The sequence below is a fragment of the Heterocephalus glaber genome, unplaced genomic scaffold (genome assembly GCF_053883595.1).
Source record: "Heterocephalus glaber isolate CG9 unplaced genomic scaffold, H.glaber_assembly_v1.0 deba00001442, whole genome shotgun sequence".
NCBI lineage: Eukaryota > Metazoa > Chordata > Mammalia > Rodentia > Bathyergidae > Heterocephalus > Heterocephalus glaber.
The window spans coordinates 27,587,606-27,615,277 of record NW_028258296.1 but is presented as its reverse complement, the minus strand read 5'-3'; the positions used below and the strand labels follow the sequence as shown (position 1 = coordinate 27,615,277).

Below are 27,672 nucleotides of genomic sequence, written 5' to 3'. Positions count from 1 at the left end.
TCAGCATTAGGTTGTTTATTTGAGCTTGCTCTGTTTTCCTGATCTGGGCATTCACTGCTATGAATTTCCCTCAAACTGCTTTCATTGTGTCCCCTAGATTCCTGTATGTTGTATTGGCATTATCATTTAATTGTAGAAACTGTCTAATTTCTTCTTTAATTTCCTCTGTGACCCATTGGTTGTTCAGGAGAGTGGTATTAAATTTCCATGTGTTTGTGGAGTTCTTGCAGTTTCTTATGCTACTGATCTCCAATTTAGTTGCACTATGGTCTGATAATATACAGGGGATAACTTCAATTGCTTTTCATTTACTTAAACATTTTCTATGAGCTACCATGTGGTTTATTTTGTAGAATGACCCGGGTGCAGCCGAAAAGAATGTTCTGATTTTGTGGGGTGGAACACTCTTTTAACATCTATTAAGTCCATGTGTTCAAAAGCTTGGTTCAGTTCTAGTATTTTGTCATTGATTTTTTGTCTAGATGATCTGTCTGTTTGTGACAGTGGAGTATTGAGGTCCCCCACTACAATTGTATTAGTGCTTATTTGGTTTTTTCATGTCCCCTAATATTTGTTTTGTATAATTGGGGGCATTAGTATTTGGTGCATAATGTTTATGATTGTCATCCCTTCCTTTTGGATTGTTTCCTTTATAAGGATGTAGTGACTTTCTTTGTCTCTCTTAAATTAGTTTTGGTTTGAAATCTACTTCGTCTGGCAATAAGATAGCTACTCCTGCTTTTTTCTGGCCTCCTATCGCATGGAGAACTGCTCTCCATCCTTTTACTTTCAGTTTATGAATTTCTTTTTGAACTAGATGTGTTTCTTGAATACAGCATTATTTTGTTGGATTTTGCTTCTTAATCCATTATGCCAGTCTGTTTCTTTTGATTGGTGAATTGAGACCATTAATATTGATGGTTATAACTGATATGTATTGACCTATCCTTCTCATTATTATTTTCCTGTTGTTGGCTCTTTTATTTTTCCCCCTCTCTATTTAATTTCTTGCCTTGCCTGGTGGCTTCCCTCTGTTGGGCCTCATGGAGTTGTGACCTTCATTGTCTTTTTCTAGGATATTGTTTAGAATTGTTTGGAGTGCTGGTTTGGTATTCATGAAGTTTCTCAGGTGTTCTTTGTCTTGGAAGTATCTTATTTCCCCCTCAATTTTGAAAGATAGTTTTGCAGGATACATCAGTCTAGGTTGGAGGTTCTTTTAGGGCTTGAAATACCTCACTCCAGGCTTTCCTTGACTTGAGGGTTTGCATTGAAAAGTCTACTGTGATTCTGATGGGCTTTCCTTTATATATGATTTATTTCTTTCCTCTAACTGCTTGTAGTATTTTGTTCTGTTGGGTTTCCGGGATCTCGAGTATTTTTTTTTTTCCATTAAGTTTATTGGTACATTTTAGGTATAAAATACAGTTACATTCATCATTGGGATCTTGTACCATTACATGAGTATCTTGGTTATTTTTTTCCCCTTCCCCTGCCCTCCCTTCACCCCCTCCACCCTTCCCTATTTGCAAAGACTGTTTCCATTTTTTCCTTTTCTCATATTTTTTGTTATCCTTTCTTTCCTTCTCCCTACCCTCACACTTCCCCTGCTCCTTTAGACCTTTTCTTCCTCTTATGCAATATCAATTATACATTAAAAAAATTATAATATCAAGATGGGATCTTGATTATTATATGTCTATGTGTAGTTTTTTTTTTAATCATGGCTAGTGGGAGTCCTGTATGCCTCACTTATCTGTATGTCAAATTCTTTCGCTCTGTTTGGGAAGTTTTCTGTCATTAATTCTGTGAACAGTTTTTTTTATGTCATTTGTGCTTTCTCCTGCTTTTTCGTGGATTCTTAGCAGTCTTATATTATTCTTCTTTGTGTCATCTAGGAGCTGCTGGATTGATTTCTCATGGTCCCTTACTATTTTTAAGAGATCTCTCTTTTCATGATCACTAACTGCAATCCTGTCTTATATGTCTGAAATTCTGTCTTCACATTGGCTCATTCTGCTGTGAATGGTTTCAGTAGAGTTTTTAATCTGAATATCTGTTTGAATTTGTATCATGGATTCCATTTCTTTCTTATGTTGGTCATTCATGGTTTCCATTTCTTTCCTATGCTGGGCATTCATGGCTTCCAGCATGGTCCTGAGCTCATCTATTTTTTTTTTATCTGCTTCTGTTCTGGAGTCTCTAATCATGTCTTTCATTCTGCTCACCGTCTCTGTAGTTATCTGGGAAATTATTTCTGTTTTGAATTTTTCTAGAGCCTCATTCATTTGTTTTGTTACTTCCTATGCTATCAGTTCAGGGTGTCCAGGTGGTTGATTATCTTATTTTTCCACCTCATTTCCCCCAGAATTTGCTTTTGGTGAACTGAAAGTCTGGGTTTGTGCCTTGTTTAGGTGTCTTGTCATTTCTGTTTTTGTTGTTGGTACTGTTTTTAGTTCAATTCCAACTAAGGTGGTGTGGTGTGCCTTTATTGAAGAGATTTTCTTCATTTTTCCAGTGGGCTTCAATTTTCATCAAGGAGCCTCAAAGAGGCTCTCTTTCTGTTGTTCACTTCTGCTCTATTTTTCAAGCTCAGAACAATGGCATTTATGACCACTGCACCTCTGCAGTGTGGATCCAGGCAGTGCTGCAGCCCTGCCTCCATTGCGGGGCGGGGAGGGCTGGCACTGCCTGTGCTCCTTGACCCTTGGGGGCAGTGCTGTGGCAGCCTGAGCGGCTTTGTCTGTCAGATAATTTTAATACCTTGGTCAGTGCAAAGCTGGTTCTATTGATTGCTTTGTCTTTAGGTAGTGTTTTAGGGTGTTTGTTTGCCTTCTCCTGTGCTTTGTAAATTTTTGTTGAAAGCTAGATATTTTGTATAGGATAGTAGTCTGAGGTAAATAGTTTTTATGCCTAGAAATGGGTACACTCTGCCAGGCTTTTTATATGCAAGATTTGAACTAATATAGTCAAGAGGTAGACTGAGTTCGAGGTTTGTTTCTGTGGTTATCTACAGTGCACCCTCAGCTGCAAATTCCTTTAGCAATACCTTACGTTTAGAGCATGGGCTGGTTTGCCAGTGGGCTTTTCTGTGTGTCTTTAGGACTTTCCTCTGCACAACACCTTGTTATGGGTCTGCCCCATCAGTATTCCTATTATTTGTTACAGGAAGTTGGAGGAGCAAGGGTGTTGTTTATTATTCTAATAAAGCCTCAGTCATAGGGCTGCATTATGGTTTTTTTTGTTGTTGTTCTTATAAACATTTATTTTTCCTCCAAATTTATTGTGCTTTTCTAAAATGATGTGAAAAGTCTTCATTTCCTTTTTCCCAAGTGTTGAAGTTCAAAAAGTCAGGTCTTAACCATAAGACTAATCTTCATCTCTTCAGTGTCTTGTTTGTTGATTTAATTTCATATGTATTTATATTAGTTTTCCTTGGGGATTTATACATCAATATATATATTCCTACACAGATATATACAAGCTTTTTATCCTCATCTTACCACTTGAGAATACAACTTTGAGTATGTTTTACACAGCTGTTCCTTGGTCAAGGTCATTTGCAAGAGCAAGTCGGTTTCTGAAGAAATCTTGTTTTGTAGGTGAAGGATCCATTGAGGGATTCTCATTAGTTTTTTCCCTGTATTCTGATCCACTGGACCTAAAATTTCTTTTTAAAGAGCTTGCAGAAGGTGCTGTGAAAGCCCCTTTTCTGGTTTTGCCTGGGATTTTGATTGCTGAAAGATGTTTGTTCACTTTCTCTTTCTTCCTTTGGACAGAAGTGGGTGGTGTCTTCTAAATGCATTTCCCACCTTACTTCAAATAGGTCTGTTTTTTGCTTTGGGACCTCTGTTGGGGGAAGAAGGTCCATGGAGTGCTGTGGGCAGAGATGGTGGCAGAGGCGGCCAGGCTGCATTATGTTTTTGTATCTGGGATATTTGGCCTTTTAATGTTCCCGCCCACCTCCAGCTATGGTTCTAAGGCCCAAATATAGTCCTGCCACTTCCCCTAGATGCAGTGGTTTTCACCATTGTCTCTCAAGGGCAACAGTGTTCATTAGCCCAGCCCCACAAAGATTAAAGCATTCATTTCTCAGAGAAAAAAGATAAGATTAAGTGCCCCTCCCTCAAATCTATACAGTGAATATGTCTCTTAGGACTCTCACCAATATTTTTTGCGTGTAGCTATAGGGGTGTATGATGAAAAAATAAGCAAAAATTGTGACTCTTTTCTATCTACTGTCTTGTAGGGCTCCATGTTCTCTAAGTCACCCAATACTTGGCCTCCATCAATTCTTTCTTTATTCTAGTTGAATTTTCTTAACTAAGAAAGTGCTTAGGCTGTTCACAGTGGCGCGTGCCTGTAATCCTACCATTGTGGGAGGCTGAGCCAGGAGGATCGCAAATTCAAGCCCAGCCTGCACAACTTAGTGAGATTCTGTCTTAAAATTTAAAAGAAAAAGGGCTGAGGATGTGACTCGGTCCAAAGGCTCAATCTTCATACTGTAAAAAGGAGAAGGATGTTAAATCAGATCCCATCTCTCCTAGGGGGGCTTCTGGGTTGAACTTAAAGTTTATCTGCCTTTCTTTTTCTCTTATTTAATCAAAAGAGTGAGAGCAGTACTCTTTTTTTCTTTGCGTTTGCAATCAAATCAAAAGTCCTGTTATGGTACTTTTTCTCCCTTGCCAGGTTTCTGTTGGAGTTAGGTTTTTTTTCCCCATTCTGTCTGTTCTGTTTGACTGTCATAATTCTTTTTATTTCCTATTAGTGTTTATTACCTGAAAAAATTGAAAATCCTAAAGTTAGTAACTAAATCTATCTCCATTCTAAACAAGTTATTATTGTACATCTTATGCCTCCAAATTATTAGACGTTATTGTTGCTTTACAGAATCAGTGCTCCTTTGGAGTTGTCTACCTGTTTGTCAGTATTTTGCTGTTCTTTCATTTGACAGTTTCTTGTAGATTTCAGTCCAGAGTTGAAAGCTCTTTCACTTTCTTCTTGATACAGGGTCTCACTAAGCTGCCCACATTGGCCTCAAACTCACGATCCTCCTACCTCAGCCTTCCAAGCGGTTGGGATTACAGGTGTGCACCACTGGATGCAGTCTTCTCTTACTGTCTTACAATCAATTTACTTTTTTCTTTGCTTTAGTATTCTGAGTTTTGTTATAATGTATCTTGATAAGGATTCATTTGTGTTTATTCTGGTTAGGCAAGAGCTTCCTGTGGATTCATATTTTTTATTTTTAAAATACATTTGTGAAAAATTTAAATGCATCATCTTTTAGACCATTTAATTTTTTACAAAATTTTATGGTGAAACCCCTATTAGGTTATTTTGGAGCCTGTTTTCTGTATCATCATCTCTTTTGGATACTCTTTCTTTAATTAATTTAATCTCTACTTAACCCTTTCATTGAATTTTTAAAATATCAATGGCTATATTAATTTTACAAATTTTATTTAGTTTTTAAAAAATTTACTAAAATGTTTGGTGGCAACTTTTTCTTTTTTTATGCTTTTGCTTCCTGTTGTTATATCTTTAATAATTTTAAACATAACCTATTTTATATAAAATCCTTATTATTATCTGGCGTTCTTAATATAGTCTTGCTGTCTGTTTTATCTACTGTTTCTCACTTATGGTCAGTTCTTGGGTTTTTTTTTTTTTTTTTTTGTATTAAATTCTTTTATTGGTACATTGTAGGTATACAACACAATTACATTTCTCATTGGGAATTGTACCTTTACATAATGCATCTTGGTTCTTATTTTTTCCCCATTCCTAGCCCTCCCTTCACCCCCTCCACCCTTCCCTATTTACAAACACTTTATTTCCATTTTTTCCATTTCTCATCATTTTTTCCTTTCCCTTCTTTCCTTTCCCCTGCCCATCCCACTACCCCTACCCCTTTGGACCTTTTCTTCCTATTTTACATTATCGATTATTCATTCTACTCATTAGTACATTTTAGGTATACAACGTAATGACGTTCATCATTGGAAATTTGCACCTTTACATAGCCTCTCTCTTGGTTCCTATTTTTCACCCTTGCCCAGCCCTCCCTTCAACCCCTCCATTCCTCCCTATTTACAAAGATTTTGTTCCTATTTTTCCATTTTCTCATATTAATCCCATTCCCTTCTATCCTTTCCCCTAGCCCTCCCACTTCCTTCCTTTTTGCCCCTTTTCTTCCTATTTTACATTACCTATTATACATTTAGTCCTTATTTACACTTTCAGTTTCTCACACCAGAAAATCTATTCGGTATTTACACATCTGTGTCCTATTTATTTCACTTAAGAGTATTGCCTCAATGTGCATCCACTTAGCTATAAATGTCTCTAATTTCTCATTTTTTATGACTGAGTAGTACTCCATTTAATAAAAAAACCACATTTTCTTTATCCAGTCTCCAGTTGATGGGCATTTGGGCTGTTTCCAAGTTTTCGCTATTACAAACTGTGCTGCTATGAACATGGGTGCACATATATCACTGTGGTATGATTCTTTGAGTTCTTTGGTGAAGATCCCCAGCAGTGGAATAGTGGGGTCAAATGGAACTTCCACTCCTAGTTCTTTGAGGTATCTCCATACTGCTTTCCACAGTGGTTGCACCAGTCTACACTCCCACCGGCAGTGGAGCAGGGTTCCTCTTTCCCCACAGCTCCGCCAGCATTTGTTATTGGTTGATTTCATGATAGCAGTCATTCTTTCTGGAGTGAGGTGGAATCTCAGCGTTGTTTTCATTTGCATCTCTCGAATGACCAGTGATGGTGAACATTTTTTCATGTATTTATTTGCTGTTTCTACTTCTTTGTGTGAGAAATGTCTGTTCATTTCAGATGCCCATTTTTGGATTGGGTCTTTAAATTTGGGAGGTCTGATCTTTTTAAGTTCTTTATAGATTCAAGATAGTAGACCTTTGTCTGAGGAAGAGCAGGTGAAGATTTTTTCCCACATTGTGGATTGTCTCTTCACACTGCTGGTGGTTTCTCTTGCTGTGCAGAAGCTTTTTAATAAGAAGAGATCCCATTTGTTTATTGTTTGTGCTAGTTCATGGGCAACTGAGGTTTTGTTCATAAAATCTTTTCCTACACCGATGTCTTCAAGGGTTCTACCTAACCTCCGTTCCAACTGGTTCAGAGTTTCTATTTTAATATTTAGATCTTTAATCCATTTTGATTTTAGTTTAGTGCATGGTGAGAGATATAGGTCTAGTTTTAATCTTTGGCAAGTTGAAGCCCAATTTTTCCAGCACCATTTATTAAAGAGGCTATCTTTCCTCCAGTGAGGGTGTTTGGCTCCTTTGTCGAAGATGAGATGGCTGAGTGTGTCTGGCGTTGTTTCTGCATCTTGTAATCTGTTCCACTGGTCCTCAGGTCTGTTTCTTTGCCAGTACCATGCTGTTTTTATCACAGTAGCTTTGTAGTAGAGTTGCAGGTTGGGGATTGTGATACCCCCTGCCATGTCTCTGTTACCTAGAATTGCTTTTGCTATTCTGGGTCTCTTCTTGTTCCAAATGAATTTTTGGATTGTTTTTTCGATGTCTATGAAGTATGCTACTGGGATCTCAATTGGAATTGCATTAAATCTATATAGCAGTTTTGGAAGTATGGCCATTTTCACTATATTAATCCTTCCTACCCAGGAGCAGGGGATGTCTGTCCATTTTCTGATATCATCTTCAATCTCTCTTTCCAGAGTGCCATAGTTTTCAGAGAAGAGGTCTTTGATTTCTTTTGTTAGAATGATTCCTAGGTATTTCAGTTTTTTGGATGCTATTGTGAAAGGAATTATTTGCCCTATTTCTCTCTCAGTGAGTCTGTCATTGGTGTAGAGGAAAGCTATTGATTTTTATGTGTTGACCTTGTAACCAGCTACTTGACTGAATTTGGTTATTAAGTCTAGAAGACTTTTGGTGGAGTTCTTGGGGTCTTCTATATAGAGTATCATGTCATCTGCAAATAATGACAATTTGACTTCTTCATTTCCTATCTTTATTCCTTTTATTTCTTTCTCTTGTCTAATTGCTGAGGCTAATGTTTCCAGAGCTAAATTGAACAGAAGTGGTGACAGTGGACATCCTTGTCTTGTTCCTGATTTTAGCATGAAGGTTTTCAGTTTTTGACCATTTAGTATGATGTTGGCTGTTGGTTTTTCCTAGATAGCGTTATCAAGTTGAGATAAAGGCCATCCCAGTTTTCTGTAGGGTTTTTATCATGAATGCATGTTGGATTTTGTCAAATGCTTTTTCTGTGTCTATGGAGATAATCATATGGTTTTTGTCCTTGGCTCTATTGATATAGTGTGTTACATTAATTGATTTTCGTATATTGAACCATCCCTGCATCCCTGGGATGAATCCCACTTGGTCATGGTGTATGATATTCTTGATGATCTTCTGCATTCTATTTGCCAGTATCTTATTAAGGAGTTTTGCATCTATGTTCATTAGTGAGATTGGCCTATAGTTGTCTTTTTCAGTTGGGTCTTTCTCTGCTTTGGGGATCAAGGTGATGCTTGCTTCCAGGAATGAATTTGGGAGTATTGCTTCCCTTTCAATTTCATTGAAGAGTTTCAACAGTAGTGGCAGCAGTTCCTCTCTAAATGTCTTGTAGAATTCAGCAGTGAAGCCATCAGGGCCCGGGCTTCTCTTAGTTGCTAAGTTTTTAATTACATTTTCAATTTCATTGGTTGATATTGGGTTGTTCAGAATTTTTAGGTCTTCTTCATTCAACTTTGGTAATTCATATGTATCTAGGAATCTGTCCATTTCTTTTGTGTTTTCCATCTCATTGGCATATAAGGTTGCCAAAGTAGGTATTGATGATCCTCTGGATTTCTGCTAGGTCTGTTGTAATTTCACCCTTTTCATTCTTAATTGCATGGATTTGGGCCTTTTCTTTCCTTTTTTTGGATGAGGTTGGCTAAGGGTTTGTCAATTTTGTTTACTCTTTCGAAGAACCAACTCTTGGCTTCATTGATTTTTTGTATCGTTCTCTTAGTCTCCATTGCATTGATTTCTGCTCTGATCTTTATAATTTCCTCCCTTGTATGAGCTTTGGGTTTGTCCTGCTCTTCTTTTTCTAGAAGCTTGAGGTTCAGCATCAGGTTGTTTAATTGGGATCATTCTGTTTTCCTAATATGATATTCACTGCTATGAATTTCCCTCATAAGACAGCTTTCATTGTGTCCCATAGATTCCGATATGTTGTATTGTCATTGTCATTTAATTGAAGGAACTGTCTGATTTCTGCTTTAATTTCCTCTGTGACCCATTGGTTATTCAGAAGTGTGTTGTTCAATTTCCACGTGTTTATGAAATTTTTTGAGTTTCTTTTGCTATGGATCTCCAATTTCATCACACTATGGTCTGATAATGTACAGGGGACAACTTCAATTCCTTTGCACTTACTTAAACACGTTCTATGTGTGAGTATGTGGTCTATTTTGGAGAATGAGCCATGTGCAGCTGAGAAGAATGTGTATTCTGATTTTGTGGGGTGGAAGACTCTGTAAACATCTGTTAAGTTCATTTGTTCAAGAGTTTGATTGAGTTCTAGTATTTCATTACTTATTTTTAGTCTAGTTGATCTATCTATTTGTGACAGTGGGGTGTTGAGGTCCCCCACTACAAGTGTATTAGTGCATATATGACTTTTCATGTCCATTAGTATTTGTTTTATATAGTTGGGTGCACTAGTGTTTGGTGCATAGATATTTATGATTGTCATCTCTTCCTCTTGGATTCGTCCGTTTACAAGGATGTAGTGTCCTTCTTCGTCTCTCTTAATCAGTGTTGGTTTGAAATCTACTTGATCTGCCAAGAGGATAGCTACTCCTGCTTTTTTTCGGGTTCCTGTCACATGCAGTATTGTTTTCCACCCTTTAACTTTCAGTCTATGAGTTTCCTTTTGAATGAAGTGTGTTTCTTGTATGCAGCATATTGTTGGATTTTGCTTCTTGACCCATTCTGCCAGTCTATTTCTTTTGATTGGTGAATTGAGACCATTAACATTGATGGTTATAACTGAAACGTATTGACTTGTCATTGCCATGACTTTTTCTTTTTGTTGGGTTCCTCCCCTTTTCATTTACTTTCTTGTCGTGCCAGATGGGTTCATTCTGCTTTGCTTCCTGGGGTTGTGTTCCTCAATGTCTGTTCCTAGGATATTGTGTAAAATTCTTTGGAGTGCTGGTTTGCTATTCATGAAGTTCCTAAGGTGCTCTTTGTCATGAAAGTATCTTATTTCTCCATCAATTTTGAAAGATAATTTTTCAGGGTACATCAATCTGGGTTGGAGGGTGTTTTCTTTTAGGGCTTGGAATATGTCACTCCAAGCTCTTCTTGCCTTGATGGTTTATGTTGAGAAGTCTGCTGTGATTCTGATGGGCTTTCCTTTGTATATGATTTGTTTCTTTTCTCTGACTGCTTGGAGAACTTTGTTCTTCTGTTGTGTTTCTGGAATCTTAACAATTACAAGCCTATGTGTAGGTTTTTTTTGATCAAGGCTATTTGGAGTCCTATATGCCTCACTTATCTGTATGTCAAGCTCTTTTCCCCTGCTTGGGAAGTTTTCTACCAACTCTTTCTGTGAACTGATTTTTTATGTCATCTGCACTCTCTCCTGTTTCTTCATTGAGCCCAATCAGTCTTATGTTATTCTTCTTTGCATCATCTAGCAGCTGCTGGATTGATTTCTCATGTTCCCTTATAATTTTGAAGCAATTTTTCTTTTCCTGGTCACTAATTGCAATCTTATCTTCTATATCTGAAATTCTGTCCTCACATTGGCTCATTCTGCTGTGTAGACTTTCAATGGAGTTTTTCATGTCCTGGAAATCTATTTGCATCTGTTTTATGGATTCCATTTGTTTCTTATGTTGGGATTCCATCATGTTCCTGAGTTCCTCTCTAGATTTATTAATCATGTCTTGCACTAGGGGCACAATTTCTCCTGTTATCTGAGAAATTATTTCTGATTTCATTTTTTCCAGATCCCCTTTTGTTGCCAGTTCAGTGGGTCCAGGTGGTTGAGTATCAGAGTGTTCCATCTCATTTCCCTTTGGGGTTGCTGTAGGTGATCTAGAAGTCTGGTTTTGAGACTTATTTACGTGTTTTTTCATTTTGACTGGGGTGGGGGGCTGTTAGTGCCTGCACGGATTACCTCCTCTGAGCTGGGTGAGGTGGGACAGGGGCCGCGAGCAGTGGTAGGGATGGTGACCCAAAAGCCCTTTCCTGTGGGCTGGGAGCAGCTGGAGGGATGGTGGCTGGGAAACCCCTTCTTCTGGACCAGGAGCAGTGGGATGGTGGCTCAGAAGCCCCTTCCTCTGGGCCAGGAGCAGGGGGACAGAAGGAGGCCTAAAAGCCCTTTCCTCTGGGCTGGAAGCAGTTGGAGGGATGGTGACCGGGAAGCCCCTTCCTCTGGACCAGGAGCAGTGGGACGACGGCTCAGAAGCCCCTACCTCTGGGCCGGGAACAGTGGGACTCAGTACCTTGGTCTGGTGGTCTGTTGTCCTCTACGTCTTTGTAGTGTGGAATCAGGTGGCTGCCTGTCTGCAATGGGGTGATTTGGCGTCTTCCACGTGACTCAGGACCTCGGTAGGCTGTGCACAGACCTACCTGTCTGCAGCGAGCTGATTCGGCGTGTGTTCCGTGCGACTGGGGACCTCGGTAGGGTGTGGGCAGACCTGCCTGTGTGCAGCGAGGTGATTGGGCGTCTTCCGCACGACTCAGGACCTCAGTAGGGCGTGCACAGACCTGCCTGTCTGCAGCGGGCCGATTCGACGTGTTTTCCGCACGACTGGAGACCTCGGTAGGGTGTCAGTTCTTGGGTTTTATATGTGTTTTATAATCTTGAATTGTGGTCTTATATTCAGAACTGCAGGGAGGACTTATCTGAGGGAATTCCTTGTATCTATGTTGAAGATGTATCCCTCTGAAATGTAGTTGTTTTAATTTTAGTAGATAAGACTATAGAAAGAAGTTGTGGAACATTTTGAATAAGGTAATACGAAGTTCATTTAATTTTGTAGATAGCCAGTTGTGGTGGCACACACCTGTAATCCCAGCACTCACAAGGCTGAGGCAGGAGGATTACCCTGAGTTTGAAGCCAGCCTGGCTACATAGTGAGTTCAAGGCCAGCCTGAACTACATAGCATGACCGTGTCTCAGAGAGAGAGAAGGGGAGAAGGGGATGGGGGAAGGAGGGAGGGAAGGGGACGTGGAGAGAGAGAGAGAGAGAGAGAGAGAGAGAGAGAGAGAGAGAGAGAGAGAGAGAGAGAGAGAGAGAGAGAGAGAGAGAGAGAGAGAGAGAGAGAGAGAGAGAGAATATACAAATTTTGTAGTCAAAATAAAAGTGAGAAAGAATAGGATAAGATAGAGGTTGGGTTTAGAAAGACATTTCTCCTGAGAAGCAAGAAAGTGCTATGAAGAGCCAAATGCAGTGGCACATGTTTGTAGTCCTAGCTACTCAGGAGACTGAAGCAAGAGGGTTACCAATTTGAGACAAGCATGGACAGTTTAGTGAGACCCTGTCTAAAAATAAAAAGTAAAAGGGTCTGGGGGTGTAGCTCAGTGATAAAGAGTGGCCCTGGGTCCAAGCCACAGTAGTTAAAAATAGCAAAAAATGAAGAAACTAAGAAGAAATAGGTTTTGGAGCTTTAATTTCTGAAATTATCTAGATTTTTTTTCACTAAAACTGGAAACAATCATTTTCATAGTGAGGCAAAGTAGGTAGACTAGTACTAGTACCAACTAACCATTCTTAAATGTCTGTAAAATTTCAGACATTTACAAGACTCTGGTCATATATTTTACTCATATAATCTTTGCAACATAGCCCTAGAAGGCACATAACAGAATCTGTATCTTTTCTAGTGTGCTGAAATTTGAAACTTGGTCAGGATTAAAGAACTATTACTTTTTTTTCTGTTATTCAAGTTCCTGTTATTTCTTTCAGTCCACTAGTAGAATAATTTGGGATTGGGAGAATTCAAACTGGGTCAATCCTGAATGGGAAGTCTACCTCGTGTTAGTCAATTTAGGATTAATATTTTTTAGTATACCCTATAAAAATATTACAGTAAGCACTTAGCATTTATTGAGTTCTCACTAACTGCTAGACTTTCTTACATATATTATCTCATTTAGTTTTGAAGACAACCAAATGAGAAATAGAAAGTATCTATAGACATTTGTCAAATGAGGAAATAAGAGGATCTGAGCTATTAACTAGAAGCTTAACTACTAAATAGCAAAGCCAAAATTCAAAACCAGTTTGTGTTTCATTAAAGAAGACTATGATATTGGACGAATGTAAAAGTACACATGAAACACTTTGTGACATGAAGGAATTTACAATCCAGTAAGTAGTAGTGCTAACTTCAGATCAGTTTGTTTGTTTGTTTTTGAGAACTGGAAAGAGGAATTAAATTCATTATTCCTCTATTCACTTCTATCCATTGCCTCCTTCAGAAATGATTATCTTCAAGTTGTATATAAACATTCTTGCCATTTACAGATATTTTTGTATAAATGATATATTGGTTTATATATAATATTGGCCATATGTATTTCTTTGGCAGAGTAGATTTTTAAAGCAGCTTTTATTTTTTTCATTGTTTAGTTGTTGAATATGATCAACTCATAACTAATATTTTTGTAATGTTGTGGTAGAAATCTTTCAGTCTTTTAATCAATAGTTTGAGTATTTGTATTTCTCATTATTAGAACCAAATCAATAGTAATCATCTTCGAAGAGCAGAACAAGAGGTGACCAATCTACAGGAAAAAGTGCACTATCTTTCTGTCCAGAACAAAGGACTACTTACTCAATTAAGTGAAGCAAAGCGCAAACAAGCAGAGATCGAATGCAAGGTAAATATGTATATCAAATAGCTGGCTTATGTTTTTTATGTAATAATGCTTTTTATAGATCTGCTTCATCATGATTAGATTTTCTTTCAAAATAAAACAGTCTTCCCACATTTCTTGAAATTCTCTTGGTAGTTACTTTCAGACCAGGTTAACTTACCTTGTTTGGTGGATGGATATCATAAACCTCATTTTCAAACACATTCTTGGTTATCTTAATTTCCTGCATTTTTTTAAAGTGTCATTTTACAATATTTCTTTTGAGTTGAAAACTAAAGCTTTTAGTAATGTAACCAAAAGACAGGTAATTTAGAGAAGTTAGGGCTCTCTTGAGTTGATTGATATCTTCTTAGTGAGCAGTAAATATTGACATGTGTTTTCTGGATGGAGTAGAAAGTAACAGAATTATGCATGTACCAGTGGATTAGGAAAAATGGATACATTTTCTGTTATTCTCTTAATTAGTTTTTATGCACATGTGTGTAAGCATTTGATGCAAAAAACATCAAAAGTCAAAAGTATTTGAAATTAGGCATTTTTTTCTTGACATTTATCATCTAGCAGTGATCAGAGAGAGGGATTGGAGGGTAAAGTAGAAGAGGGGGGTGCATCTGTGTGTGTAATAACTAAAGAGATGGGTGTAGTCTGAGCATTAGAATGGATTACCAAACACAGATTATATGATTTTAAAATAAAGTAGGCATCTACCTCCTAGATAGTAGGAATAATGCCCTTTATCTACGTATTCCAGTCATAGTATTCTATGAGAAATAAAGACTTTCAATGGCATATATAAAGCTGTAATTCCATCAACTTGTTCTGATGTCATTAAAAACCAGGAGTGAAGCTTGAGTGGTTTATCAGTGTCACTGAAATCCAGAGATGAAATTACATCCTAATAAATATGCATGGCTGTTACAATTTACACTAACAGAAATCTGTAGGCAATACTAAAATTTGTACTAACAAAAGCATAGTCCATTTTGAATATGACTAGACTAATTTAAAAATAAAGTGATGTGAATGAGCTTATATTAATCTGATTTGTCATACTACTGTGTGACTATTCTGCTAAATTGTCTATGCTAACTTCCCTATAATAGATAACTAAATTTAATCTTTTATCATTATTGATGTAAGTTTTTTTTTAAACAGTTGGTAACAGTGTTACTGAACTTAATATTGCTCCTAAGTATTTAAGATCTATTAAAGGGCTGGAGATTTAGCTCAGTGGTTCTGCCGCCTGCTTTGCAAGCGCAAGGACCCGAGTTCAATCCCCAGCACCAAAAAAAAAAAAAAAAAAAAAAAAAAAAATCTGTTAGCAAAGTAAAATGTTTTGGGGAAATAAATGTTTGTGGAAGTTGCTAATGAAAATGATTTTCCCTCTGAATAGTGGATACAAATTCAGAATATTAGAAAATTTTAAGATCAGATAGAGGATTAATACCTCTGTAAAGTATGGTACAGATGCTGTCTCATATTTTCCCATGTTTAATCTATATTTTAATTTATTCTGTTGATTGTAGTACCTTTGCAGATTTTAATAATACCATGTATTGTCATCCTAGCACCTGGTACTTTCTGAGTAAATATGTATATTTTACCTTGTTGTGTTGGAACAATTCAGGAACAAATCTAACTTTGTAAAGGAAGCTAGGCCTTGAATTATATAAATTTGATTCATTTTCATAGTTTTATTTAACTGTAGCTTACAATTTGTTAATTATTAAAGCTCATTTTATTTTTCATTTTTGCGAAATGTCTGGATATTGTCTATAGTATTTATTTTCTTGTTACAACTGAATTTAAATGTTTTCAATTAAAGATAATAGTATAAGTTTATGATCTCCAGTTTCAAAATCTAAAAAGACTTTAAAACCTCAAAGTTTATAGATTTTACACAAATTCATTTGGAGGTAAACTCTGATTTGCTTCACTGTGGCCATCTATAATTTCTTTTTATACCACTTAGTGTAGATTTTTATACTTCACTATTTCATTATAAATGCTGCTGGATAATACTAACTTGTGATTAATACACCTTATTAATTTTACTTTTACTTTACTAATTTTAGTATATGTGTTGCCAGAGCTAGCATACTTCTGCTTTTCTAAAATCTAGAAAAATTTCAATTCCAAACATACCTAGTTTATTATTTTGTTTTGTTTGCCACCCTAGAACAAGGAAGAAGTAATGGCTGTAAGACTCCGAGAAGCAGATAGCATAGCTGCTGTGGCTGAACTACAGCAACACATTGCTGAGCTTGAAATCCAGGTACTAAGTGAAAATAATAAAGTACATCTAAATACAGTGTAGTAGTTCTCCCTTTCCTGTGCATGTGAGCAATGGCTTACTTATAACTTCATCCTTATGACTACAGTTCTGTTTTTATTTCCAGGTCCTTTTTTTTATTATGGTAAAATATACATAACGTAAAATTTACTGTTTTAAAATATACAGTTCTGTGGCATTAAGTACATTCACATTGTTGTATAAACATCACCACCATCTATCTCCAGAATTCTTTCATCTTCCATAACTGAAACTCTGTATCCATTAAACTAACTTCTCATTCTCTCCTCCTCCCGGCTCAGTTCCTCTCTTGCTCCTGCCACTAATCAGTCTACATTTTGTGTCATTATTTGAGTATTGTCGGTACCTCATGGAAGTGGAGTCTTACAGTATTTGTGCTTTTGCAACAGGCTTATTTCACTTACACATAATGTCCTTAAGGTTCATTCATGCTATGATGTATATCTGAATATCCTTTGATTTTAAGGCTGAATATTATTCCATTGTGATACTACATTTTGATTATCTGTTCATTCATTGCATTCATTTTTGGGTGATAGTGAATGATCCTGTCAAGAACCTGAATGTATAGCACCTAGATCATATAGTAATTCCATCTAATTTTTTATGGAATTACCATACTATTTTCTATAGCAGCTGCACTATTTTTCATTCTTGTCAGCACTGCACAAAAGTTTCATTTTCTCCACATTCTCACCAACATTTGCTAACTTTCTGGAGCTTTTAAAAAAAGAATCTTTTATCTACATGGGTACGTGTCTTAGTTACTTTTCTCTCTTTGCTGAGGTAAAATACCCAGCACCCAAGGTTAAAGGGGGAAAGAGTTTATTTAGCTCACAGTTTGTAGAGGTTTCAGTCCATAATTGGCTGGCTCCGAGGCAAGGTGGCAGAGGGACAACAATTCATGGAGGTGGAAGACAGCAAAAACAACAAGGGACCTTAACAGCCCTTTTTTGTGTGTGCTTTTTTTTTTGGTACCGGGGATGGAATTCGGGTCCTTCCGCTTGCACAGCAGGCGGTGAAACCACTGAGCTAAATCCCCGGCCCTGTTGTTGTTTTTTGTAGTTTCTAATTGTATTTTTTTTCAAGGAGAGGTTTGATTCACACATAGTAGTTATCGTAACATCTAGAATTTTCTTCCCACCTGAAACTTCCTTTTGTCCTTAAATTTCAATTTAAAATTCAGTTTTCAGCCTTTCCATATTATGTCTTATCATTTGATCTCCATCAAAAGTAATCATATTATGAATGTGTAAATTTATGTTCTTTTGATAGTATTGGCTATAAAGTGTACATATATTCAAAAAAACCTCAGAAATCAATCATGATTCATCTAACAAGTTTTTCATGTCACAAATGGCAGGATTTCTTTTTTAAGGCTGAATAGTATTCCACTATGTACTTACTGCATTTTCTTTGTCCATGCATCCATCAGTGGACACCTAATTCCATATTGTGGCTATTGTGAATAATGCTACAAATATTTCTTCAAAATACTGATTTTTTAAAAGATGTGTTCCCAGTAGTGGAATTGATGGAATGAACATATGTCAAATCTATTTTTCATTTTTTAAGATACTTTCATAATAATTTCCATTGTAGCTGTACTAATTTACATTCCCACCAACAGTGTACAAGGGTTTCCTTTTCTCCATGTCCTCTCCAACACTTGTCTTTCATCTTGTTGATAATAGCTGTTTTAATAGGTGTGAGATGATGAAATTTAAGAGTATATTAGAAGCAGTTAGCTGTTCATAAAGTGATTACTGGAATCTTAATTACTAGATTTTCTCATATGTTTTCAGTATTAACCCCATATGACCCTGTCACTTATGTCAGTGGTCCCCAAACTTTTTTACTCCTGTAAGAGTCTAATGCTACCACTGACTAACAGGAGGCGGGGCTCAGACACTAATGCTAGTGATGGGGAGCATCTGAGAAAACAAGTGAAGCATTGCTTGCTCACCTGCCACTCACCTCCTGCTGTGTAGCCCAGTTCCTAACAGGGCACAGACTAGGGGTTTGGAACCCTTGACCTATGCCATTGTTGACCATTTCATTCTCTTTGCCTTCTCTCCTCCCCTGACTTTTAACACTACTTATTTTCTATTCTTTTCTTTTTTGTTTGACTGCTGCTTTCAGTCTCTGTCAGTTCTTCCTGTTTGTGTTCTTTTGACAATCCAAAGTTTTGGCTTTTAAGAACTAAGCAAAATGAAGGGTCTCATAGTTTATAGAGACATTTATCTCCAACCTTAACCTATGTTTCCCCTGACCAATAACTTTAAACCTTTTAAAAAATTATAAGCACAGTATATGGGAAAGCTACATTATAATAAGTTTAAAAACATTGCACAGGGCCAGGGATTTAGCTCAGTGGTTCTCCTGCCTTCCTTGAAAGCACAAGGACCTGAGTTTGATCCCTGGTACCAAAAAAAAAATTGCACATAAAATAAAAAATAAGTAAAATGTGAAAAAAAAAAAAACCCACTGCACATACAACTACTACCAAGGTCAAAATAGAAAACTGCCTATCCCCAAGAAGTCTGTCCAGAAACTCACCTCCTTATGATGATCATTCCATAACTGTTCCTCAAATTTTGTCATTTTTGTTTGAACTTCTGATCCATGTAGTTTAGTTTTCCCAGTTTTTCAATTTTGTATGGAGTCAAAGTGAATTTTTTTGAGTGTCTTTCATTGTTCAACATTATTTTGAAAGAATCGTCTTTTTTTTTGGGTTCTGGGGATCGAACTTGGGACCTTGTGCTTGCGAGGCAGGCGGTGGAACCACTGAGCTAAATCCCCGGTCCAAGAATTGTCATTTTTAATGCTGTACATAATTCATTTTTAAAACATATCACAGTGTATTCATTTATTCCTTTATAAGTGGACATTTGGAAATTTCCAGGTTGAAACTAATGTGAACAATGATGTGAATATGAGCAATTTTATACACTATATTAATCTTTCTTTCCCTGAGTGCTTATAATAGTTTAGACTTGTTTCACATCTTCCTCAACACTTAATGGTATTTTATGTCTTAGTTTTTGCCAATCTGGTGGGTATGCAGTGATATTTGATTATCAATTTAAATACATTTACTTTATCACTAAAGCTGTTGACTGGCCTGGTGTGATGGTACATACCTGTAATTCCAGCTACTTGGGAGGCTTAGTAAGAGGATCATGAGTTCAATGCTAGTCTCAGCAATTTAGTGAGATAGTGAGACCCTAACTCAAAATAAAAAGGGCTGGGGCTGTAACTCAGTGGTAGAGTGCTTGCCTACCATGGGTGAGGCCCTGGGTTCAATCCACAGTACAGGGGTCAGAGTGGGGTTAGAAGGAGAGGTTGGCCTTCTCTTTTCTTCTTCTCCTGTTTGATTCATAGTTATATAGATTACTGGGTTTTATTTTGGCAGATTTGTACATACACATAGCATACTTTGATCATTTTCACCCTCTGCCATCATCTCCCATGCTGTGCCCACCTACTTTCCCATGGGGGGTTCAATGTATATATTTTGATTGTATCAATGTCCACATTATTGACACACCCCTCCCCCTATTCCCTTCCTCTTGTCTAAAGATAATAGTCTCTTTCTATTTTTTTATCTTTTTATAGATTACACATATTAAGGAGAACATACTATATTTGTGTGTCTATTTATCTCATTTATCAAACAGCCAAAGCTTGAACACTCCACTACTCAAACAGCAAAGTTCAAAAAAAATCTGCTTAGTGTTTGTAACTTTGCTTGATAGTCGAACCGAAAATCTGACTTGAAAAAACCTATACAAGTCAGTTTTGCAACTTGACACAGACACAAAGGGGTGATGCTTCAGTCTTAAATGCAGCTCTCACCCGGACAGCATATAGTGCTTGTGTTAGCTTGTTAAAACATTTGTCATTGGTGCTTTATTTGCATAAAATATCATAACCATGGCTCCAAAGAAAGTTAGTGATACCAACAGTAAAGCTTAGAGGAAAACTGAGAACTACAATAGAGCTAAAGAAAGAAATCATTACAAGGGCCAGAGATTTAGCTCAGTGGTTCTGCCGCTTGCCTCGCAAGCAAAAAGGACCAGAGTTCGATCCCCGGTACCAAAAAAGAAAGAAATCATTACAAAATTTGTTCAAGTCCTGGAAAAATGAATTTGTAAGTGTAACTATTTGGTTTTCCATTACTTCTTATGGGAAAAATATGTTCAGTTCTCAAACTTTTTGGTATTCAAACATGAATTTGGAACGAATTGAGTTTGACAACTGAGGTATCACTGTGAGTATGTATGATCATATATATATGAACATTTTCTTTATGAATGCATCTATCAGGCACCTAGGTTGACTTCATATCCTGGGTATTGTGAATTGTGCTGTAATAAACATGGGTATGCAAGTATCCCTATAGTGTACTTACTTTAATTGCTTTGGGTATATACCAAAGAATGGTAGAGCTGGATCAAATAGTAGCTCTATTTTTCATTTTTTGGGAACCTCCATACTGATTTCCATGACTGTACTAGTTTACATTTCGACTAGCAGTATAGAAAGGTTCCTTTTTCTCTTACATTCTCACTAGGTTTTTTAAAATTTTGTTTTGTGTTTTTTGTTTTGTTGGTTTTTTGAGACGGGGTCTCGCTATAGTTCAGGCTGGCCATGAGCTCACTATGTAGCCCAGGCTGGCCTCAAACTTGCAGCAGTTCTCCTGCCTCAGCCTGTGTTGTTTTATTCTTGATGAGGTCATCCTGTTTGGAGTGAAATGGAATCTAAGTTTGATGCTCAGCACCAGAAAAACTTTTGAGTCTTTCATAGCATTTATCCTCCCCATCTTCCTCCTTTCCCTCCTCCCTTCTTCTTCCTCATCTTCCTAAGAGCATTTCTGTTCTCCCTGCTTTTCCCTTCATTCTTTGGCTTACACTTTACCTGAACTATTTAATGACCTCCCATCCAGTTTCCTTTTCTTTTCTCTTTCTTTTTTTTTGTGGTACCTGAGATCGAACTCAGGACCTTGCACTTGCCAGGCAGGCGGCGGCATCACTGAGCTAAATCCCAGGCCCCTTCAGTTTCCTTTTCTGTAGCCTCAGCTCTTCTACAGTTACTAGATTCCTCCTTGAAACATAAGTTTCTGTTGACTGCTGTTGCCTACAAAATCACATCAAAACTCTTTAGCATGAAATCCTTATCTTTTCGTTATTAACAAACCTATCATACAAACTTATTATTACACAAACTTGTATTTCTAAGCTTCATTTCTCATCATTACTTTCCCATTTCCTCACATATAGACACTCCAGTTATCCTGTTCCTGCAGCTTTCACATTGTTTTGGTATTCTGTACATCTCTGTACACTGCTATGTCTTCGTAAATTTCTATATTTTTCTTTATCTTTTACTACTACTTTTGAGACCTTTCTTTTAGGATTTATGACTGAATACTTCTTGGCTAACTTAATAATAATTTAATAAGTTTGTTTTCAGTAAATAGCTCAGTGATTGAACAGTCATTTATTTAATGCAGAGTAAGATCTGTAAGTAGATCTTTTGTTAAAACATGAAAAGTCTTTTCAATTGTAAAAACATTACATTTAAATTATTCTTAGTCATAAAAATATCTGAGATCATTTTCAAGTTCCACTAGGGGGAGACCTCAACTTGGTGAAAGATTTTTGTACTTCAAACTTCAGATTAACTCTTCCAATTGATGTTAATCCTTTGTAAATAAAACTTTTTTCTCATAAACCAAATTCTCTTAAACTCTTCATTTAATAAGTTATATTACTATGTAATTAGTTGTTCATATAATTTAAAAGCCTGCTTTCAATGTATTATGAAAATTACACTTGTATAAACATCATATTTAGGTAAAGGAAATATGTCAGATGAGGAAATGTTCATTTTTATAAATATTGTATATCATTCCATATTATACTGTATATACTGCATATCATTATACTGTATATACATATGTGTTGCATATCATTCTATATTATACCTTTGAATCTAATGTTTATTAAATTTGTTTCCAAGGATTCTTCAATCAACTTGAAACTTTCAGGTCTGGTTTAATATTTATAATCTACCCAAATGTTATTATTCTGATTCGAAAAACTGTCCCCCCCAACCTTTGAAAGCTGTTTTAAGAGTCTTATAGTGAACATCACCATTTTTAAGTGTGTTAACTTTGAGATTTTAGACATTTTCCTAGAACTGTTTTTAAAAGTTACTACTACTACTTCCATTTCTTTTCAGACAGAATGACGATTATTTACTGGTATATTTTAGTCATCATTCTGCCTATAGTGCTTATTTGGAAGGCAGCTATGCTCGCCACTATACCACTAATGCACACTATAGTGCTTATTTGGGAACAAATTATAAACCTACAAAGTTAAGGGGTTTGTTGAACTTCAAAGTAACATAATATATAAGAATTTTCAATACCACAAATATAATTTTAATATTTTTGACAATTCATGGTTACCATTATGAATTCCAATTATTAGTCATCTTACTTCATTCAAGTGTGTGTTACTTTGTCAAATAAAGCTTATTTTGTCAGATTTCTCTTAATGTCATTCCCATCTGAATTGCTATGCTCCCACGCTTCTTTATTTTTCTTCAAAATAGTTACTACTTTTTGCCATAAGTTGTAAACATTTTCACTCTATTGGTGGGAAAAGAGAATATGAATTCAGTCTGTTCCTAAATATATTTAACATTACACAAGGAGGAGCAACAGCTAAACTTAATGCTAGTTCCCTGTTCATCCCTTAGAATCTTTCAATTAAAAAGTTTAACTTCTGGTTGTCCTCATAAGACCCTTCTTGCTCTGATTCTTTTCTACCTTTATAGCTTTATTTCCTCTATTCCCTGGGATAGAGATCCTGTACTTGAACTATAGTAGCCTAGTAAAGAGTCTTTCAGATCTTTAATCTCATTTCATTCAGTGTCTATTTCCCCCCTCCCTTGATCTTGCTTATCATTTCAGTGATCAGCTTGTTTGACCTTTTGTGATCCCTCTTCTCTCATAGTTCCAGCTCTTTTGACATCTGCTATAGATTTCTGTTTTCAGTCCATCTCACAGTATTATAATTGCTTAGTTTTTTCCAGCTCTTCTGTTCACTGTGTGCAATCAAAGTGCATTGAAAATAATGATCATAGGGCCAGGGATTTAGCTCAGTGGTTCTGGTGCCTGCCTTGCAAGCTCAAGATCCTGAGTTCGATCCCTGGTACCAAAAAAGAAGAAGTACACGAAAGTAATGATCATTACTTGGCTCATTTTTCTAACATCAGCATGCTAAGGATAGTCGAAAGATGCTTATTTACTGAAAAATGAGTGTGTAATAATGATTTATTTCTTGAAATATCAATTAGAGTTAACATTGAAAAGCCCAGATGTGAAAGACAGATTAAATTAGAATTTGAATGGGGTATTAATTTCAATTTAGCAAAGATTTATGGAGTAAATCCAGTCACTGTTTGAATGTGCTGGTCACTATTTGAAACACTTTCTAGGATTAATGAACATGATCGAAATTCTCTTTCTTCATTGAGCTTAATAGTAGGAAAAGTTAGATGAACAAAATTAATGAATTATATAGTGTGTAACTTAGAAGATGATGAAAGAAAAAATGTAGGAAAAGAAGGATGGTAGTGTTCAGAGTAGAGGTACTTTGGTATTTTAATAATATTGTCAGAAAAGGTTCATTGAAAGGGGACATTTGGGCCGGGAATTTAGCTCAGTTGGTTCCACCACTTGCCTGAAAAGCTCAAGGACCCGAGTTTGATCCCCGGTACCAAAAAACAAGGGGGGGGAGGGACATTTATTTGTTTTTTTAAATATTTATTTTCCTTTGTATAGAACATTTCAAAAAAAGAATTTATACATGCAAATAACATATTTCAACCATATCCATCCCCAGAAGGGAATATTTAAATAAAGATTTGAAACAAGTGAGGCTACAGATTTAGGGGAAGAATTCTCTGCTAAGAGTAAGAACAAAGGGTCTAAAAATAAATAAGGTATGTGTCTGAGCAATCTCTGGGTGGATTGAGATGGGTAGTAGAGGAAGCCTGAGAGGTTGGTAGGACCTATTATGTAGAGCCTAATAACTTGGCCTTTCTCTGAGTGATATAGAAAGTAATTAGAGGGTATTGTGCATTGAAGTCATCAGATGACATTTAACCTATTACAAATGTTAAAACTGAACTTGATTCAGAAGAATGCTTGTAAGAATGCATAGTATTTAGATTGAGGAAGAAATGGTAGTTAAAATTCAATATTTTTCCTTCTCAGTGGGATTTTCTGCCTTTCTTTTACTTGATCAAAATGTTATTATTTGAACACTTTATTTTTACATTAATAATAGCTAGAATAAATGTGCTACAAAAAAATAATAAATAGAAATGTCTCTACTTTCTAGCTAATGGGACAAAGGACAAAGTAATCCATTTTTGCTCATTTAGTTGAAGGAAATAGTTGAGAACTGAACCCAGGCCTCTGATATTTAATCTGGAATTGAGTTTGTATTTTGGTTATTATAAAGATAAGCATATCAGTTTATCATAACTATATTAAAGGCTTCTGTGCACTAAGCACATCTTTAAATTAGTCCTGCATTTTACAAATAATGGAAAGTTTTAAACACTTTGAGTCTACTCAAATCCAACTTTTGGTTCTTTTCCTGGTACCCAATAACATTTACCTACTTTTGTTAGTTTGCCCAACAGATAACCTCTAGGGATGCCTCAGATGGGCAATACCCCAACCACTCTTGCCTTAAAAAACACCCACTCAAAATTCTGTTCTGACATAGAATGTAGGAGCTAGGTTTAAATCAGTGTACTCAGATCACCATGTATTTCTGACAGAGATGGAAAGGAAATGATAAAACCTTTATTAATTTTAAAATATTATATTTTTAAATTATGTGAAATTGCAGTGGGACTACTGTTAGAGTTTACCATAAAAGTGTAAGCAATTTGTACTTTCCAGTTTCCTGAGTTGATTTGTTAGTAATTTCACAGTAGGTGAGAGTTTGTGTGCCCAGTCCTAGTTAGCACACTTCTATATGTTACCTAAGATTTTCCCTTGTGAAGTAAGTTGTTTATAGTTTCTATTTTGAGAAACTTACTTAAATATGAAATATTTATTTATTTTTCTTTGAGGACTTTTTCTACTTTAAGCAATTTTAAGTCTGAGAAAAATACCTATTTTTTAAAAGTATCTAGTCTTTACACTGATTCTCACAAAAGAAGTTATGTAGATAGAGTATTTTACTCAGCTTGCTATTTAGTTGTAAGGGATTGTAAAATTTTGTTTAAAATTTTTTTCCCCTGAAGTTCTCAGAGATGATTCTTTGATATCCAGCTTCATTATGTAATTAAAGTAGCTAGAGATGTTTTTAAATATTCTTGTATCTAGAAATGAAAGATATCATGCAGCTTTCCCAAGACCAGCTTACAGTAGGGTCTCAAGAGTTAATGAAGGAGGGTTAATATTTAAAATTGCTTTATGTATACCTAACATGCAGTCGTGGCTTTTGAGTTGTTTGGGCTTTGTTTGCTTGTTTGGTTGGTTTTGGTTTTTTGAGATAGGGTATCCCAAGTTGGCTTCAAATTCATGGCTATCCTCCTGCCTCAGCCTCCTTAGTGCTGGGATTCCAGGCATGCACCACTAAGCCCAGCATGACATCCAGGTTTTGATTTTAAATGCTGTTCTTCACTAAATGGAACCAGGATTCTTCAGAAAAATGGCTGATTCTAGGGCTGGGACAGGAAACATGATGATAAGCTGGTAACATCTTGTAATTCCAGAAAGTAAGGAAGTGCTGAAAGGAACCAAAAAACTAAAACCCCACATTTTAGGGACATGTTAAAGGGATAGAAGAGTCCATTAAAAGAGCTCTCAGTGGCCAAAGATAGAAAATGTTGATGGGAGAAAGTATTTAAAATAGTTAGTCCACAGTTTAAGTATCTATGAGTCCATATGGATATAAACAATGATTGAATAATAAATGAGGAAAAGAGACAAATATGCAGAATTTCAAATAATATTTTTTAGACACCATCCTTAAAGAAGGGAAGCATGAATCTCTATGCAAGTGTGTACTACATATGGTGACTTCCCTCCAAAAGGCACCGTATGGAAGGTACAGAGGCAGGGGTCTCAACCTTGCACTACAGAGACCTAACACCCACTGCCAGGTGTAATCAAGCCATATGATCAGGGTCAGCATCAATAGACATAAATCACATCAATCATAGGTATCTTTGGTGTGCTCTGGTGAAAGTGACACTTTACCTCTGTAGTCTTCTTCCCAGTAACCTGTAACCTTGATCTTACCACAAGAAGAATATCACACAAATTCAAATAGGAAATGTTATAAAATACCCAAATTAGTACATCTCAAAGCTGTTAAGGTCATGAAAAACAAGCAGTGTGAAAATCTGTCACAGCCAAAAGGAACCTAATGAACATAACTAAATGTAATGTAGTCCTTCAATAGACTCTTAGAACAGAAAAGGTGACAGGTTAGGAAAAAAGCCAACCAAAGAGGAAATCTCAATAAGTCTTGTATTTTAATTAGTAATAATGCAACAATATTGGTTCATTAATTATAACAAAACATACTAATGTAAGATGTTAATAATTAAGGAAAATAAATGCTAGGGTTTATTGGGACTCAGTTTTTCTGTAAATCTGAAATTATTAAGTGTCTAGTATAAAAAGTAGTTTATGTGATTTCATGGTTTTTAGGAGCTCATGGAATTATATAGAACTTCAGGTACTGGTCACAAACTACAGTTTATAAGGAACATTTTCTAGCTATAGCCGCTGATCTTTTCATATGTGCATTTTGCTGGCCTTATATAAGCATCACTTTAAAACACTCTGTGTGTGTGTGTGCACGTGCGCGTGTGTGTGTTTCTTTTCTGAAATGGAAGTGAATCTTAGCATTGAAAAATGTTAGAAAAACATTAAATTTTTTCTTCTCTGTATACTTTTCAGAATGTATTATCTTTAAAGTTTTTTATATGTGCTTTTAATTTTTTCTGGTTACTAAAAAGAATACTCAAATCTTTGTGTCCAGGACTTTAAATTACAGGAAACTATTTTCAAAACTTATCAGTAGTACATGACATGAGTATGATTTGTTTTTAGATGTTTCAAATGAGTCATCTTGAAGTCATACAGAGGCTACCACTTACCACATTTATCATTCTGATTAATTCTTCTTGATCCTAAGTACAAATCAGTAATAACTTACTAAAGCTTAGTGGTTGCTATTGATGTTTCAGTATGGTATATTGATTAGCTATGGTGATTACTTATCAACTGTCAGGGATTTACTCACATCATTTGGTGTTCTTTTATGGTAATTTCATATGCAGTTTCAATTTGCTTAAGAGATTTTGCTTTAGTATATGAATTGAAGATAACAGCTTAGAGCTTAAAAATTGTGTCTATGCTGCAAGTT

The 27,672-nt window shown here is 36.1% G+C and overlaps 1 protein-coding gene across 9 annotated transcripts in view; it reads left to right on the top strand.

Moving 5' to 3' along the window:
* Positions 1-27,672, top strand: part of Evi5 (ecotropic viral integration site 5) — a 230,081-nt gene that overhangs the window by 134,245 nt on the left and 68,164 nt on the right. For all 9 annotated transcript variants that reach the window (XM_021255368.2, XM_004841266.4, XM_087213125.1 and 6 more), the window contains 2 exons: positions 13,738-13,884; positions 16,061-16,156. In XM_021255368.2, the coding sequence (XP_021111027.1) occupies positions 13,738-13,884; positions 16,061-16,156 (243 nt within the window). The remainder of the gene's footprint in view (positions 1-13,737; positions 13,885-16,060; positions 16,157-27,672) is intronic.